Source organism: Tachypleus tridentatus, chromosome 10 (genome assembly GCF_004210375.1).
Source record: "Tachypleus tridentatus isolate NWPU-2018 chromosome 10, ASM421037v1, whole genome shotgun sequence".
NCBI lineage: Eukaryota > Metazoa > Arthropoda > Merostomata > Xiphosura > Limulidae > Tachypleus > Tachypleus tridentatus.
In genome coordinates, this window is record NC_134834.1 from 50,187,912 (window position 1) to 50,203,442 (window position 15,531).

Below are 15,531 nucleotides of genomic sequence, written 5' to 3' on the forward strand. Positions count from 1 at the left end.
TGTGATGCAATATCTATGCCTTGTCCCTTACATATGTCAAAACAGCATACTTTGCCTTACTACTATTGGGAGGATGTATATTTAGATTCTGAAAGACTTGATCTACTTTTGGAAATATGGAGTAACAGAACAAATCACAATTTCCTAGGATTTGTCTGACCCCCACTAAAGTTTTGAAATATTTATGTTTTCTCAAAATTTTGTTGGAAGCCTCTCACTGCTTTCCACATCAATTGCACGATGTACTGGTCATTTGCTGACTTCTACTTTGGTAAGATTATCAGCTGCTTCTCTTTCTTTTGTTTCCTGGATTGTATGTTTGTTGAGATTTATTATTAGATAAACCTTATTGGAGGAAGTTAGTCTACCTGCTGCTGCCTTCCATTGGTTATGTGAGGCTTCTTTTCTTTGTTCCTTGATGTATGTGGATGTTGCGGAAGAATTGAAATCACAAAATGATGTCCCCTCTTTATATTCTTCCTTGTCATTGGCCTCTTGACTTTCTTTGGCTCCTACTGGAAGGCATGGTTCTAACTCTTGCTGTTTGTGTAAGAGGCTCCTCAGATTATGCAGACTATCACCAGTGGTGTCAGTGACTACTCTATGCAAGTGGGATCTGTGAGAGCATGGTCACAATATTTTCTGGACATTTGGAATTCTTTCACCACAGATCAATGGATAATCCAGGCTTTGACATTGAAGTTGGTAATTCAGTTCACATCTTCCAAATCTGTGCACCTTGGTGTGGATATCTGTATATGGTGGGGAGACCTCAAAGAGAAGGTTCTGTTTTTTCAGTTTACCTCCTCTGGGATATGAATGTCCATCCACACGTTTGCCATGTGTGATGGCCCACGAAGGGGAAGAGAAGATCCTGGTGGTTGAGGGGTCCTGCTCTGTGGTGAGTGGTGTCTGTCCAGGTATATATAAATTAGTCAAATCCACACTGTAAGGTCATGAAGATTTAACAGTTATAATTTCCATAACCACTAAACACACGTTGTTGAGATAGGGAGTTCCACAAGATTACTTGTAGTTTTTTACTCTTGATACATTTGCTTCATTCATATGCCCATTCTGGAATGTACTCCTTCATGAACTTTGTGAGTAAAGCAAAAGGTTGGTAGCTGCTCATCTCTTCTATTCCTTTGATTAAATAAATCAAGAGTGGTCTGCTTTTCAAAATCAGGTTTTTGTGATCACCTGTTTCACTGGCTTCAGTTTTGACATTATTCCAGACTCCCCACTGCATTTTGTGTTTTCTTCCAGTGGAGTATGGGAGTCCTAATTGTTTTCCAATTCCAAGCTGCTGGGCTGGTGGACCATTTAAACATACTCCTGAATGTGATATTGCTATACAATACAAACAATAATGAATCCATTCAGTCGAAAGGAGGATGGTGGCATTTTGCTGGTATAGATGACTAGTTGTCCTTCAGTCTGATGCTCCAATTCTTATCTTAAAGGGTTTGTACAAAGGGATGTAGCTTTGAAGCTAGCCATCAAAATTACAGTTTACCCATTTGATTGGGATCACTCATTCTACTCCCACATGGATGTAAGTTCCCAGTGGCTGAGTTTTGGATTCAGAACTGAACCAATCGGTACAAGTCCTCACAAATGTATTACAGGTATCTCTATTTCCTCACTCGGTTTGATTCGTTCCCTGCTACTGTGTTGCAGGTCACAGTGGATGAACATGTAGTTTACAGTGATTCTTCCTCTTGCACTATTTCTTGAAGATTATTATGTGTTGAGAATGTTACTGTGCTGGGAGTAGATCATGTCTGATTGATTTTGAGTGAGATATTTGACAACACAGAAACATCTTTATTATTTTGATAATTCAGGTGTCAAGTTTCTGGATTTGTAAAATATTTTATCACTTTGCTATCATGTCTTTTTTGCATATCAGTAGTTATGGTATTTCCTTCTGGTTTGCTAAACTTGGGTTAAAGAGAGTATAATTCTCTTTCCTACTCCCACATGGGGGTGAGTTCCTAATGGCTGGGTTTTTAATTGTAGGTGATTTACTGATGGTATGATCCTTATCCCACTTATCCATGGATGTCAGTTTCTGGTTGCTTGGTTTTGGATGCATTGATCTTGCTATGTATGGTTCAGTCTCACCCACATTACTGTCATCTAAGAGAGTGATATTCAGATATCAGGTAGCTTGGATCCTTATCCATTTAGTGTTCATTTTCTTTTGGATGTGTCCCTAATTTCCTGTCCATGTCTACATCACCTTTTTTCACACTGGGTATAGAGTATATCCAGTACAGAAGTGGTGCAGTATCCAATGTATGATCTTCTACTATGAGCATCTCCCCTTTTAGGGTTCTTTGGTATTCTTTCTTTGCAATGGTCCTTTCACCTATTCAGTGTGGGATTCAAGCTATTTATGTGAGTGAAAATAATGTGTTGTATCAATTTTCCTAAACTACTTCCAATAGGTGTTTACTTCCTTTTGCACTTTCCATTCCTCCTCCCCACTGAAAATCAGTGTTTTATTTTCTTCCCAAACTTGAAATGATAGTTTGGTAGAGTCACATATATCAGAAGAGAATGTTGCCTTTCTGTTGATTGAGAGTTGTTGCATGATGACTTGTGTGCAAGACAGTTGAACCACATTGATCATGATATACACTGCTGACCAAAAATCTTAAAGCCAATGAACATAAAGAAAAAATATGCATTTTGCATTGTTAGACTCAACTACTTATTTGAGTAGAGTTTCGAAAGATGAAAATAAGAAAAAGGAAAATAAAAAAAAACCTTTTTAGCATTTAATAGGGAAAATGTGAACACTATGAAATTAGCCTAAATACCAGCTGGTCAAAAGTTTAAGACCATACCAAAAGAAGTCCTAAACAGGGTAGGAAATGCCCAACAAGAGGTCTCAGTAGTGAGTTGCACAGCCATCATTGCAAGTAACTGCAAACATTTGCTTTGGCATGATCGATATAAGCATTTGCAGAAGGCTGGCTGGAATGTTATTCCAAGTGGTGAAGATGGCTTCACGAAGATCATGCACTGTTTGGAATTGACGTCCATTTCTATAGACTTCCCTTGCCATCCACCCCCTAACATTTTTTGGGTGAACACGCTGAATGGTCCAAAAGAATCACGTTATTTGCCATGAAAAAGTCCTTTGTCATGCGGGCATTGTGGATTACAACATTGTCCTGCTGAAAGATCTGGTCATTTCCACACAAGCGAGAATGTATAGTGAATAAGGATGCTCTCACCAACATGCCAGTGTAGTCAGCTGCTGTTTGATGTTCCAGTGTAACCTGAAGCTCCATTGTTCCATGGAAGGAGAAAGCACCCCAGATCATGATGGAACCTTCTCCACTGTGTCGTGTATAAAATGTCTCCGGTGGGATATCCTTATCGTGCCATTAATGTTTTAAAATATTTTACAAATCCAGGAACTTGACACCTGAATTATCAAAATAATAAAGATGTTTCTGTGTTGTCAAATATCTCACTCAAAATCAATCAGACATGATCTATTCCCAGCACATCTGGATCATCCAGGTTAAATTTTGTCTCATCAGGGAACAAAACCTTCTTTCACTTTTCTGTCTTATGTTTGGTGCTTCTCAGCAAAGTTTGACCGAACTGTTTCGTGTTGTAGAAGGAGGCATAGCCTTTGAAGACATTTATGGTTTTTAAAGCCTTTTTCTCGTAGATGCCATCTTATTGTTCTTGAGCTGCATTCTGCGTCCATAAGAGCCTTAATCTGGTTCGACTATCGGGTGGACAACCCGTCGAATCCTTTTGCTCTACACTGGCGAAATTTTCTTGGGCCGACCACTTGAAATTCTCGTTCCGTATCCCTCAGGGTCTTTTAAGAAATTTGCAACAGCAGTTTTACTACACCGAATCTCACCAGCAATGGCATGTTGAAAGAGTCCTTGCTTTTGCAATTTGATAATTCTGCCACATTCAAACTTTGTCAACTTTTTAGCTTTTGCTATGTTTATACCCAATGTAACACAGGAGATGTTGGCAATGCTAATGCTTGAACACAAATGACTAAATTTTGTTAAGTGTTTACTGAATAACGCTTTGTTTCAGTATGGTCTTAAACTTTTGACCAGCTAGTATTTAGGCTAATTTCACAGTGTTCACATTTTCCATATTAAATGCTAAAAAGTTTTTTTTTTTTTTCTCTTTTCTTATTTTCATCTTTCGAAGATCTACTCAAATAAATGGTTGAGTCTAACAAAGCAAAATGCATATTTTTTCTTTATGTCCATTTGCCTTAAGATTTTGGCCAACAGTGTATGTGGGAGCTCAAAGCTTGTGGAATGTGTAAAAACTTTGTGCATATGAGATAGATACTTGTGTATTTAGACAAGTACCTATCAGAAATATGTTTTCATTATGGGAAAACTAATATTTTGCTCACTATGGAGGGGGAGCTTGTGCATTGTAGAGGAAGGCAGCTGTGAAATTTAGTAATATCAAAACAATTTATATATTGCTGTAAGACTTTGTCATTAGATAATGATCCCTATTAATAGAACTTGTGAAAACCATGGAGAAAACAGCTGTACAGAGCTACAGAACCATATCTTATATTGGGCAAAATATGTGGCTGTTATTATCTTTTGGATAGAGGCAGTGATATCTCTCATAGCCTGAAAAATAAGGTAAGTGTGGGTGATGAACAATTTAGTTTGCAGTAGTTGCAGGAGCTTGCATTTCTGTTGAGAATTTAAAAAAGAGTATGTGGAAAGTTTTGCTTGGGAATCAGTTGACTAAAAATGCCTTCTTGTTTCATGTACTGTATGTTAACTAAATCTCTGTTTGCTCATTTTGCTAGTTGAGTTTTATTGTATTGTAAATAGTAACTTTTGTGGTTTGTATGGTTTAATTGGAGAAATGAAAATTTTAATTCATCTGTAATTATTTTTGTGTTTGCTTTTATTTTTATAGTCTGTCATATTAGTTTTACAATATTATGAATGGTAACTTCCTACAAATAATATATTTCACTATTACTTTAGGAAAATGTTGATGAGTTCATGATGGATGAGGGAAATGCAGAAGCAGTACTGAAAAGATTTGATGAGCAACATAACAAATACAAGTTTATGGAACTTAACCTCTTGCAAAAGAAAAGAAGGTAGAATATTCATTTTGTTTGTTGGTATTTGTGAAATATTTGAAATGTGTATTGTATTTTAATAATGAATATGCACACACGTATCATTAGTAGTACATCACTGGGAGAAAAGAAGGTCATGCCTTCTCAAATAGGTGTTGAACATCTATCCATATTCTATGTTTCGGAAATACAGTTCTTGAAAATTGCATATCTGGGTGGCCAGTTGCTCAAAATTCCTCTTCTGCTCTGTGCTGTTCATTGAGGCACAGAACAGCTGTGCCTCTCAACTCTTTTTTGGTTTGTCTGTGCAATTGATTCTTTGTTGCAGGAACATCTGAGAGAAACTAAGCCTTTTTTACAGAGTTTAACAAGAATTTTTAGGTCTTTTATACTGTTAATAGAACCAATCATAATTTAGGTGTAAAACATCCAATAAAAACATTTTTAAGAAATGTTTTCTACAAGAGGAACATCCAAGCTTCACAAGATGGTTCTGATCAAGGGTTGGTACAACTTTAATAATGATGTGTTTTAAGAATGCAAACAATTAAATTGATTGCATGATTGTAGTGACTTTGTTAAAATGTGGCAAGTAATCTTGATCTACAATGGTGTCTAAGTCTTAGTTTCAACAAATGTTATTCCTTATCTTGTGTGATAGCAGTTGGTGGTTTTCAATATGTTTACAGCTATGAAAATAGGTTGAGATGCCTTAAGTAAGCAAATCTTTTACTGTTCAGTATTTTTGAGGTAGTGATTAAACTACCACCAAACTTCTCGTTATATTAACTGCAAATTGATATTGATATATATAATAGTTCTTAATTGTATACCTGTATTTTGATCTATGTTTATGTAATTTTTGAACTCTTTTCACAGTTTTTGACAGAGAAACTTGAAATTATTCACTTAGGCTCTTGAACTGTACAGAATATAAATAAAAGAATGAGAATCTTCAAATATGGGGGACAGTTGGTTTTGGGGTTGTTTGACCAAACTGTTAATAACTGAAAATTGCTACTAACATTAAAAAAGTTATTAGATTCATTAATCCAAATCTGAGTCCCTGTATAGAAGTTAATAAAAGATCTGAGGATTATCAAACTTGAATCTATGGATTTACATGAAAATTGATATAAGAACATGAGAATATTTTGTTTTAAATGAATATGTGCATTCACAGTTTTTAAATGCTAAAATGCCCTAAGGGAGCTTTTCAGATTGGCTACACAGTTTTTATTAATTAACCAAATCATTTAAATTGCCATTGAAAACAGTGTATGCAAAAAATTTTGTGCAACTGTTTCTTGTGAATTTTCATGAGTAATTTACACTGTCAACTATGATACTGTTAGCTGTCATGAAGATAACCCCATAGTAGAAATGCCTGTACATGGTGAGAGGACCTCCCAAGAAGCTTCTGTTTTTTCAGTTTGCCTCTTTTGAGATCTGAATGTTAACCCATGTGTTTGCTGTGTGAGGTGACCTGTGAAGGGTTGGAAAGGATCCTGGCAGTTGAGGGGTCCAACCCCAACACACCACTTTGGCCTTGAATTCCTATTGATGGGCAGCCTTGTAATGCCCCCACCACCACCAGGATCAATAGACTGGTCCTATTGGGCTAGGATTAACCTAGTATCAAATGTTGTGAACTTTCTGCCTGATGCTAGTGTTTGGGTTTAATGCTCACAAAACCCTGGCATTGCTGCAATGTCCTAGTTTGGCATTGTAGTGTATCCTGTCAGAGGACTCCACAGTGGGTGGGGTCAGTGGACATTGAATCTTTCTTCTTTCATTATGGATTCCCCAATTTCAAATAAAAAAACAACAACAGATTATTCGTAAATGACCACATCTTGAAAACTTTGAACAGTAGTCTCCACCTCCTTCTACACTTGTAATTGATTTTCTCATACTATATTCTTTGTCAGTAAAACCCTTTAGGAGATTTTTTGTTTCCTTCAGAATGGAGTAGAAATGCTCTCTTATGTCAATGAAAAGCTACATTCTGGGGATATCTTGATGGAATCATCTACCCAAAACAAGGTGACCTGTTCTCAAATTAAAAGGCCTTTGGTAATATACTCATTGAGGTTACTTCCCATGCTACTTTGAATTCCTCATGAGAAGTTATTGTTGAGAGGGATTTAAAGAACATCTCACTGGTTTCTCCACCCAAGGAGTTTCTGTAGTAAAGTGTATTTCCACTTGTGTGGAATTATGCTTCTTACCGCTGTTCTAATTTTGACATTTACATCACCATATCCACCTGCTGCTTTGATGGTGGGTTATCTGAACTGTAAATTATAGTTATATATCCCCAACCTTCTTGCATGTTTATAATGTCAGTGGTTTAGTCACTTTAAGGCATCGTATCATTGTTTTTTAATGTGTGCTTGTTGCAGTGGGAAAGACCATGACACCTATGAATTCAAACTAGATCCTTACTGTGTTAGTTGTAGTGGCACTCACTCATCTTACTTTGTTCTGGACTTAGACTGATAGAGGAGAAAGGGGTAGTATTTGGAAATAATTAACAACATTTTTTTGCCCCGAGGCTCAGAAGTTATTGTCCCTAATTCCATCTCAGACATATGCTGCTGCAGTACGTTCCACTGCTAAAGTAGTGGGAGTGCAGACATATCTTCCTGTGCCTCCAACAGAGTTGTTTTCAGACCATGTGAAGAGTCTTTTGTCCTCTATATGGATAAGTGAATTGATAAGTCAACATCTACTTCTATGTATGTTCCCACCATTCTTCCAGTAACTGCCTGGGTCCACTTCCTTTAGCTCTGACTTCTGGTGTCTACTTCGGTCCACCATCTTTGGCTCTGAGATGTGGAATGATTATTCATTCATGCCCTCAGTTGCTGGAACCTTTATCTACTGACAGAGCCCTGCCCACTTGATCCAGGGCAGAATTTGTGATGGATGACAGACTTCCTTCTAATAAAGAAAAATTATGTAGTCATAAACCAAAGGGTTCTTCATCTAGTTATTCTTCACTTAAATAAAAATGGCTACTTTGATACGGTGGAACTGTTGAGATTATCATTTTAATTATGGCTTTGATTGATTCCTGTTATCCTCTGTCTTTTCTTACAGGAAACAACTCTGGTATCTGTCGGTACAGTTACCTTTTGACAGGTTTTATGTTGAAATGACAGGTCGTGTGATGGATGAGTGCATGGAGGAGTAGCACTTGTGTTCACTCTGTCTTTGCACTCTACACCCTTGAAGGCAGTCACTATCTGTGTTTTCTTGGGTTGTACCATCGCTGTTTGTTCTCTTTACCTGTCTTCTGGAGAGACTTATGACCAATCAGACCTTGATGCTCTAATTGAACAGTTTATTTTCTCTTTTTAATCCTGGGAGACTTATGGACACAGTTCCCTCTGGGGTAGTGCTAATATTGATAGGAGGAATCATTCTATGGAGCATGTGCTCTCAGATCACATCCTTTCCCTCTTTAGTACATATTTTGTGCACCTAGTCAGTCTTTTACTACCATTGATCTTTCTATCTGCTCCCCTTGACTTCCAGAGTTGACAGTTTTAAGGAGATTGGCTGTGGTTGATGTCAACCATTTTGAGCAACTTGGTGGAAGTTGGACCAAGCTAGCTGTCCCTCTTTCATCACTCTCTTGGAATTTGATTCTATCATTGGCTGTCTCCCATCAATAGATGACTGCATGGTAGCAGTGGCTGACTATCATACAGGAAGATACTCAATCTATGCTTGAGACCGTGACATGTTTTTCATGGTATCTGTGCCTATGATGGAGTCCTGTCTGCTAAGAGACAAAGAAGGCTCAAAAACAGGCCTGGAGTACTGTGATACCTTTGACAGTATCCCTCTCCTTCAAACTGCATTGCTTTCCAGCAGTCTCATGCCTGTGCATGACAAGTTAGATGTCAAAGCCAAAAGGAAGCTTGGTTTCAATTCACTACTACCAGTACCAAAATTGTATGGAACAAGATTTGGAAGGTCAGTGGGAAGTGTACTTCTTATCACTTTCCAATAGCTAGGAAGTTGCTGATGTCCAGAGCATTGCCAGTTTTCTTGGTTAGAGCTTTTTTTTTGCATCTAGGACTTCTGCTTCTTCTCTCTCCTTTTTGGCCCTCAAGTTTCAGGCAGAGGAATCACCTCTTTCCTTTCTTGAAGATCCTGTCTGTGACTATAATCATATCTTTACACTGATTGAACTTGAGCTTTCTCTTCATCAGTCTGACAGTAGATGTGTCAGACCTGATGATAATCATTATGAGATCCTGCACCATCTTTCTTCTGTCTCTTTTGTTATTCTTTTAGTAGTTTCTAATTAGATTTGGCAGGAAAACGTTTTTCCTGATACTTGGTGCCTTGCTATTGTCCTCCCTTTTCTAAGCATGGAAAGGATCACAACATTCCTTTTAACTGTTGTCCAACTGCTTTGATCATTTGTCTCTGTAAGGCCTTGGAGAGAATAGTTAATGAAAGAATAGTTAATGCTCATCGGTTTTGTTTGATTCAACCCAAAAGCCGCTTTTGCATATAAATTTCTCAACAAGTGGGTTTCTCGACATCACTAATGCTCATCTTGTTTGATTCCTCATATCAAAGCTTTTTTCAAGAGAGAATATCTTGTTTCCACATTCTTTAACCTTGAGAAGGCTTTTGAAATTATGTGGAGGTAAAGCATTTTGTGGGACCTCCACTCCAATGGGTTACATAGCCATTTACCCATTTTTGTCCACAATTTTTTGCTGGAAAGGTGATTCCAAGTCTGTGTGGGTTTGACACTTTCCTTTTTTTTTTTTTTTCTACAGGAACTTGGAGTCCTTCAGAGCTGGTTCTTCAGTGTCACACTATTAAGTATCAAAATTAATGCTATCACTATGTAACTTCCTCTTACTGTTACAAATGGGCTCTATGCTGATGACTTCTATATTTTATATCAGTCATCAAATGTGAAGTTGAGATGCAACATTAGAACATTAGATGCCCTCAACTGCTTGTTGAAGTGGATCACAGTAAATAATTTTACTTTTTCTTTCTCCAAAACTGTTTGCATGCACTTTTGCCATCATTGAAGCATACACTCTAATTCAGAGCTCCATTTCAGTGATGTTGTTGTTCTTGTAGCTTTTGAAGCAAAGTTCTTGGGACTCATCTTTGACAGTAATCTTGCTTTCATTCCTTATATTAAGTACCTATGTGTCAAGTGTATGAGAGCACTGAACACCTCTTTAGGAGTGGGTCAGTGTTCTATGCTTATTTACTATGCCCTTATTTGCTCCTAACTCAGCATTGAGGATGCTGGACCCCATTCACCATCTGGGGCTTTGACTCTACACAGGGGCTTTCCACGCTTCTCCAGTCCAGAGTTTATATGCTGAGCCCCATGAACCTCCTCTTCAGCTCTGCCATAATATACCATTCATCTTCACTCCATACCACAGCATTTCACATGGGGTTGTGTCTTCCTTCCTTAGAGGACTATGCCCTTTTGGAATAGATGGTCTTACATCTCTTCTTTGGCTGTCATGTTCAGATGCAACTGGCTGAGTTAGGTGTGCCATTGGATGATAATGTTGTCTCCACTAATTAGCCCATCCCACCATGGGCAGTTACCATCTCCAATGTAAAGTTTCTCTGAGTCATCTGAGGAAGGCAGATACTTCAAAGTAAATCTACCATCTTCTATTTGCTAAACACATCTTTTGAACCATATTGCCATTCCAATTTATACAGATGATTCAAAATCAGATGACTTTTTGGGATCTGCCATGGTTTTTTTGTGACTTGGTAGTTACTCACAGGATCCCCTCTACAGTTTGTGTTCACTGCTGAGTTACATGCCATTTCTCTTGTCCTGAATCATGTATAAGGTATGCAGTTCTCCATTTGTACTATTTACACTGATGCTTTTCTCTTTACTGGACCTGGGATTGCTTGGCATTAGTTCTCATTGATATTGTAAAATACTGGCCTTTTCTTTAATCTTCTGTTTTTATCCGTTTTTTCTAATTACCTGGCCATATTGGCATCAGGAATGAGCTTGCTGACACCAAAGCAAAGTCTGTCTGATCTGGTACCATCACAGACATGCCTATCTTGTTTCTGCACTGTGGTCTTGTTTTGAAGGCTCAGGTTCATGCCAGTTTGCAGTTGACTTGGAGTGAGCAACATTATAACAAGCTCAACTTCCATTTGTTCTTTGGCTGTCTTGTTTCTGTAAGAATTGGAAGGAGGGAGTGTCTTAACTAGGCTACAAATTGGTCACGGTTTATTAACTTTTTATTTTCTTTTTCTTGGATTGATCCACCAATGTGTGGCTTTTATGACACTCAAGTCACAATAGCCCACGTTTTACTCCCATGAGTGATGTGTTTTCTCTGGGCTTACCCCTGGTATGGGACAGTATCATTGGCAATGATGACACTGTCCAACTTCCTTGTGTTTTTCACTTTTTACAAGCCATTGCCATTTTTAATTCTATTTAAATCTTTATCCAAATTTTTGACATTGTTTTAGTTTGATTTATTATATTTTACCTTTTGTAATAAGTTTACTTTTACCTTTTTTGCCATTTGCTTGGCATAGATAGCCTAGTTGCTATGCACTAATAGATGCAAACAACCAATCAACTATGAACATAATGGTGCTGTTGATATTAAGATTATTTTTGAAAAAGTATTAGAAGTGCTATTACATTTAGTTAATAATACTTATTTTCAATAGAACACATCTATTTTACTGAAAAACTATTTTTTGTAATAAAAAACGTTTGTTGAAACATGTTGGAAATCAACATTTGTTTTTAATTGTTTTTGGATAATGCCCATCTTCCAGTTTAACCTTTTATTATTAGATGAGGATAATTTGTGAAATTTTTCTTCTGTTAATAAATCTTTTTTTATTATTTCAGGCTAAAGAAGCAAATTCCAGATATTAAAAGCTCTCTTGATATTCTTAGACAGTTGAAAAGTAAACAGGTAAGATTTACACTTTTAAATCAATTTACAGCTACTTTTTGTATATAAACAGTACACATACATAAAAGTAATATTTCAGTTATTTTTTGTTTTACAAGAAATGATTAATGTTAGACATTAACTGAGTTACAAATTTTTCTTGTTTTGTATATAGAGTGTTTACTGGTTAATTAGTTGTGTGTTCATATTTATCAGTATTCCCACATGAATGTATTTTTATGTCTACCAGAATGTGTTGAAGTCAAACTTGCTGATTTAAGTGGAACATAATCTTGTATTTTTTGAAGTATTACCTAATATTTAAGAAATATTGACCTTATATTAAAAAGTTTATTAGACTTCCAATTAATGTTTTATCTCTTCATTTTATTAGTTTGGTAGTAATTTGTATTTCTTCATAAACTGAAAAGAGAAAATATTGTTGAGGAATAGTAAATATACGAAAGAGAGTGGCTCAGGTTTATGTGGTTAACATGTGTTAATGTGTACAAATCTTAAGATGTTGCAACTTTCATTTGTAGAATTCATAATTTTAATCAAGACTAAAATATATTTGTACAGTTGCCCTAGTCATTAACCCTTTTTATACAGGCTTAGTAATTTTGATTGACCTTGTGATTGCTAGGTAACTATGAAAGTATGCATACTACAACTTTTAGTGTAGTAAGTGTATCTTCATGAAATGTAGGAAGCTCTTAATATACATTACAAGTCTTTTGTACTTAAAGAAAATCAAATTTTTTTTAATGAAATATTTTTACAAAAGATTTGTCTGAAGTTATAGAGTTTGATTAGTCTGTGTTAAGGTAATTTTCCTGTTAAGATTAAGAATTGTAATTTTTTATCTTACAAACTCCTGAATGGATATAAAAAAAGCTGTTTTTCAAAAGAAATTTGTTTTACCTGCTATTTTCTTTGTGCTAACACTGTATGGACGTGGTTCATTTGATCAGCCTTATAACCATCATAGGAAAAATATGAAAAAAATTTGTTACCATTTTTCTTTCCAGAATTACTGCATATTATAAAAGAAAATTACAATCACTTATCCTAAGTAACCTTAAGGTTGTAATAACTTACATCTGTTTTTATTTAATTTTATTGTTTTACTACTAAACTAAGATTATAAGGTGTAAATCATAATATGAATTTGTAGCTTAAGTTGCAGTATCATATTACATAATGTGTAAACTTCTTGCACAGTAATCCCTTTTTTGTTTTTCATCCAATTTATTACATTTCTAATTTCATTTCTAACAATAAATACAAAATATACTTAAAAACCAAGAAATTTTAAACTTATTTCTGGCCTCTTGAGTTGTTTTTTTAATGAAATGTAATGTTTTTGTAACAATAGCAGTAGTATATAAAATAAATCCTAATTATTTGAAATATATGGTTAAAATCACAAAATATTAACATGCACAAAACATACACTGTCCTTTAAGTATTATAGTCAAACTGGATATCTGACGAATTTGTAACAGCTTTAAAATAATTGCCTTATCTGGTCAAATTGCACTTGGTGATTCAATGACTATAACTATATTGTATAATAAAAGAGAGAATATCTGTAATATATCATGACATGCACACTTCCAGCTAACCCTCATTTAGAAGGTTATTCTTTATGTTTAGGCATTTTATAAGCAGTATTTACTCTTTCTGTTAAGTAAGCTTGATAGATAATGGGTAAAGATAATAGAACATAAATTGATGTTAGATTAAATGTTAGATTAAACTTAAATTCAAGTTCAGCAATAACTTTTAAACTCCAAAACACCAAATTCATCAAAAGTATTGTGTAATAAAACTTTACTTCATTAATTATTTTTAAAAAGCAAAGTAACATTAAATGGTTGTCTAAGATTCTACCTTATCCTAAAAACTTCAATGTCTTTTGTTCGTCAGTATCTTATTTTTTTTTTTATCTTTCATTGGTTTCAAGAACTTTACATTCATCACATAAATACTTCTTCAGGGGTTCTAATGAGATATTTTTTCTTTGACTGAAAGTTGTGGCAGATGTTGATACACTTTTCAGTAGGGATGTTTACACTTGATTTCTTGAACTAGAGTGCACAATTTCTCAAATGGACCAGCACCATTTAGTGCATATCCTGTTACATTGTTGAGTTCAGTTACTAAAGTATACGGAAGGGACAAAGACCTTTGAATGGTATTGAAAGCTGTACATTCTATGTTTTGGATGTTATACCATGTGATTTTGTTTTAAAAGTAGATAGCCATCTGTTTAAAAGTATGTTGATCATTGTGACCTTTCAAAATGACCGTGTCCATGTTGTAGTCATATAATGATTGAAATTCATTATCACTCAGAATTTTTAAAACATGAATTTACTATATGTAGGTATATACTACAGTATGAAACAAGAAAATATCTTCCCTTTTTTGTTTATGTATGGTGTCATTTCATTTGCATCTCAGAATGGCTGGTGTAGGTATTAACACTTATTGGTAAGCAGAAAACAACACTTCGACCTTCCTAGGCCATCTTTGTTAACCTGGGTTTCTCATCATCAGTAATTGTCATTCATCTGTTTATCCTCGACTTTGTTGAAGGAATTGTTTTCTGTTTGCTCCTGTGCTCTTAGATAAGAAAAGATCTATATCAAGTATGGAAATCCATTCTTATGATTTCAGATAAAACAAAACCATTATGCAAATATTTCTCAAAAAACAAATGAAAAATAGGCTTTGGTTTGTCTGACACACATTTTGTTTCATACTTGAATTATCTTTTTTGCTTGCTTGATTTACACACCTACATAAAGATTTAATCCATGGGTGTGTTACCAGAGTTGAATGGTAAGGCCTTGTATGTGGGTGTTTGAAAGTTTTAAGAACTGTCAAAATGTTCTGCTCTCTACCTTGTGCATGTATAGTTAGAAATTCTTGCTTGGCATCAAAAGTGTATCTGTTTCTACTTCCATCTTTATAACTAATTGTACCACTAAATGGAGGAACTAGATTAATTTTGTTCTTTTATATCCAGAACATGTCTGTCATTATATTGTTATGGATCTGCTTGGGCAAGAATCATAAACTTTCTCTTCAGTAACTAACTGAAGAGTTGTCATGTGGATGTTAATTTACAAAGTCTGTTGAGTTACACAAACTTTGTTTTATGTGGAATAGCATGTATTGTTTCAGATGTTTTAATGATTTTTTTTTGCCTTTGCATGTGCAGATGAGGTTGAAGTGTTTCCAAGTTCTTTGCATCATTTGTACATAATTTGTAAATATGGATATGTTTTCATCATTATTCCCAAGTGACCTTCGAACTCTTTGCATTACCTGTAACAACAGACAGAGGTGGACTTAGATGTAAAATGTTACTTTTCCAAAGGGGTTTACCAGTAATTTTCCTGGTGTCTTTTTAGACCAGTCCACGTCTGACAACAGAAGAAA

General features: G+C 35.4%; 1 protein-coding gene across 8 annotated transcripts in view; it reads left to right on the forward strand.

Annotated features, from left to right (window-relative positions):
• Positions 1 to 15,531, forward strand: part of LOC143229247 (prefoldin subunit 3-like) — a 34,320-nt gene that overhangs the window by 3,077 nt on the left and 15,712 nt on the right. For all 8 annotated transcript variants that reach the window (XM_076461309.1, XM_076461311.1, XM_076461310.1 and 5 more), the window contains exons 2-3: positions 5,022 to 5,140; positions 12,033 to 12,099. In XM_076461309.1, the coding sequence (XP_076317424.1) occupies positions 5,022 to 5,140; positions 12,033 to 12,099 (186 nt within the window). The remainder of the gene's footprint in view (positions 1 to 5,021; positions 5,141 to 12,032; positions 12,100 to 15,531) is intronic.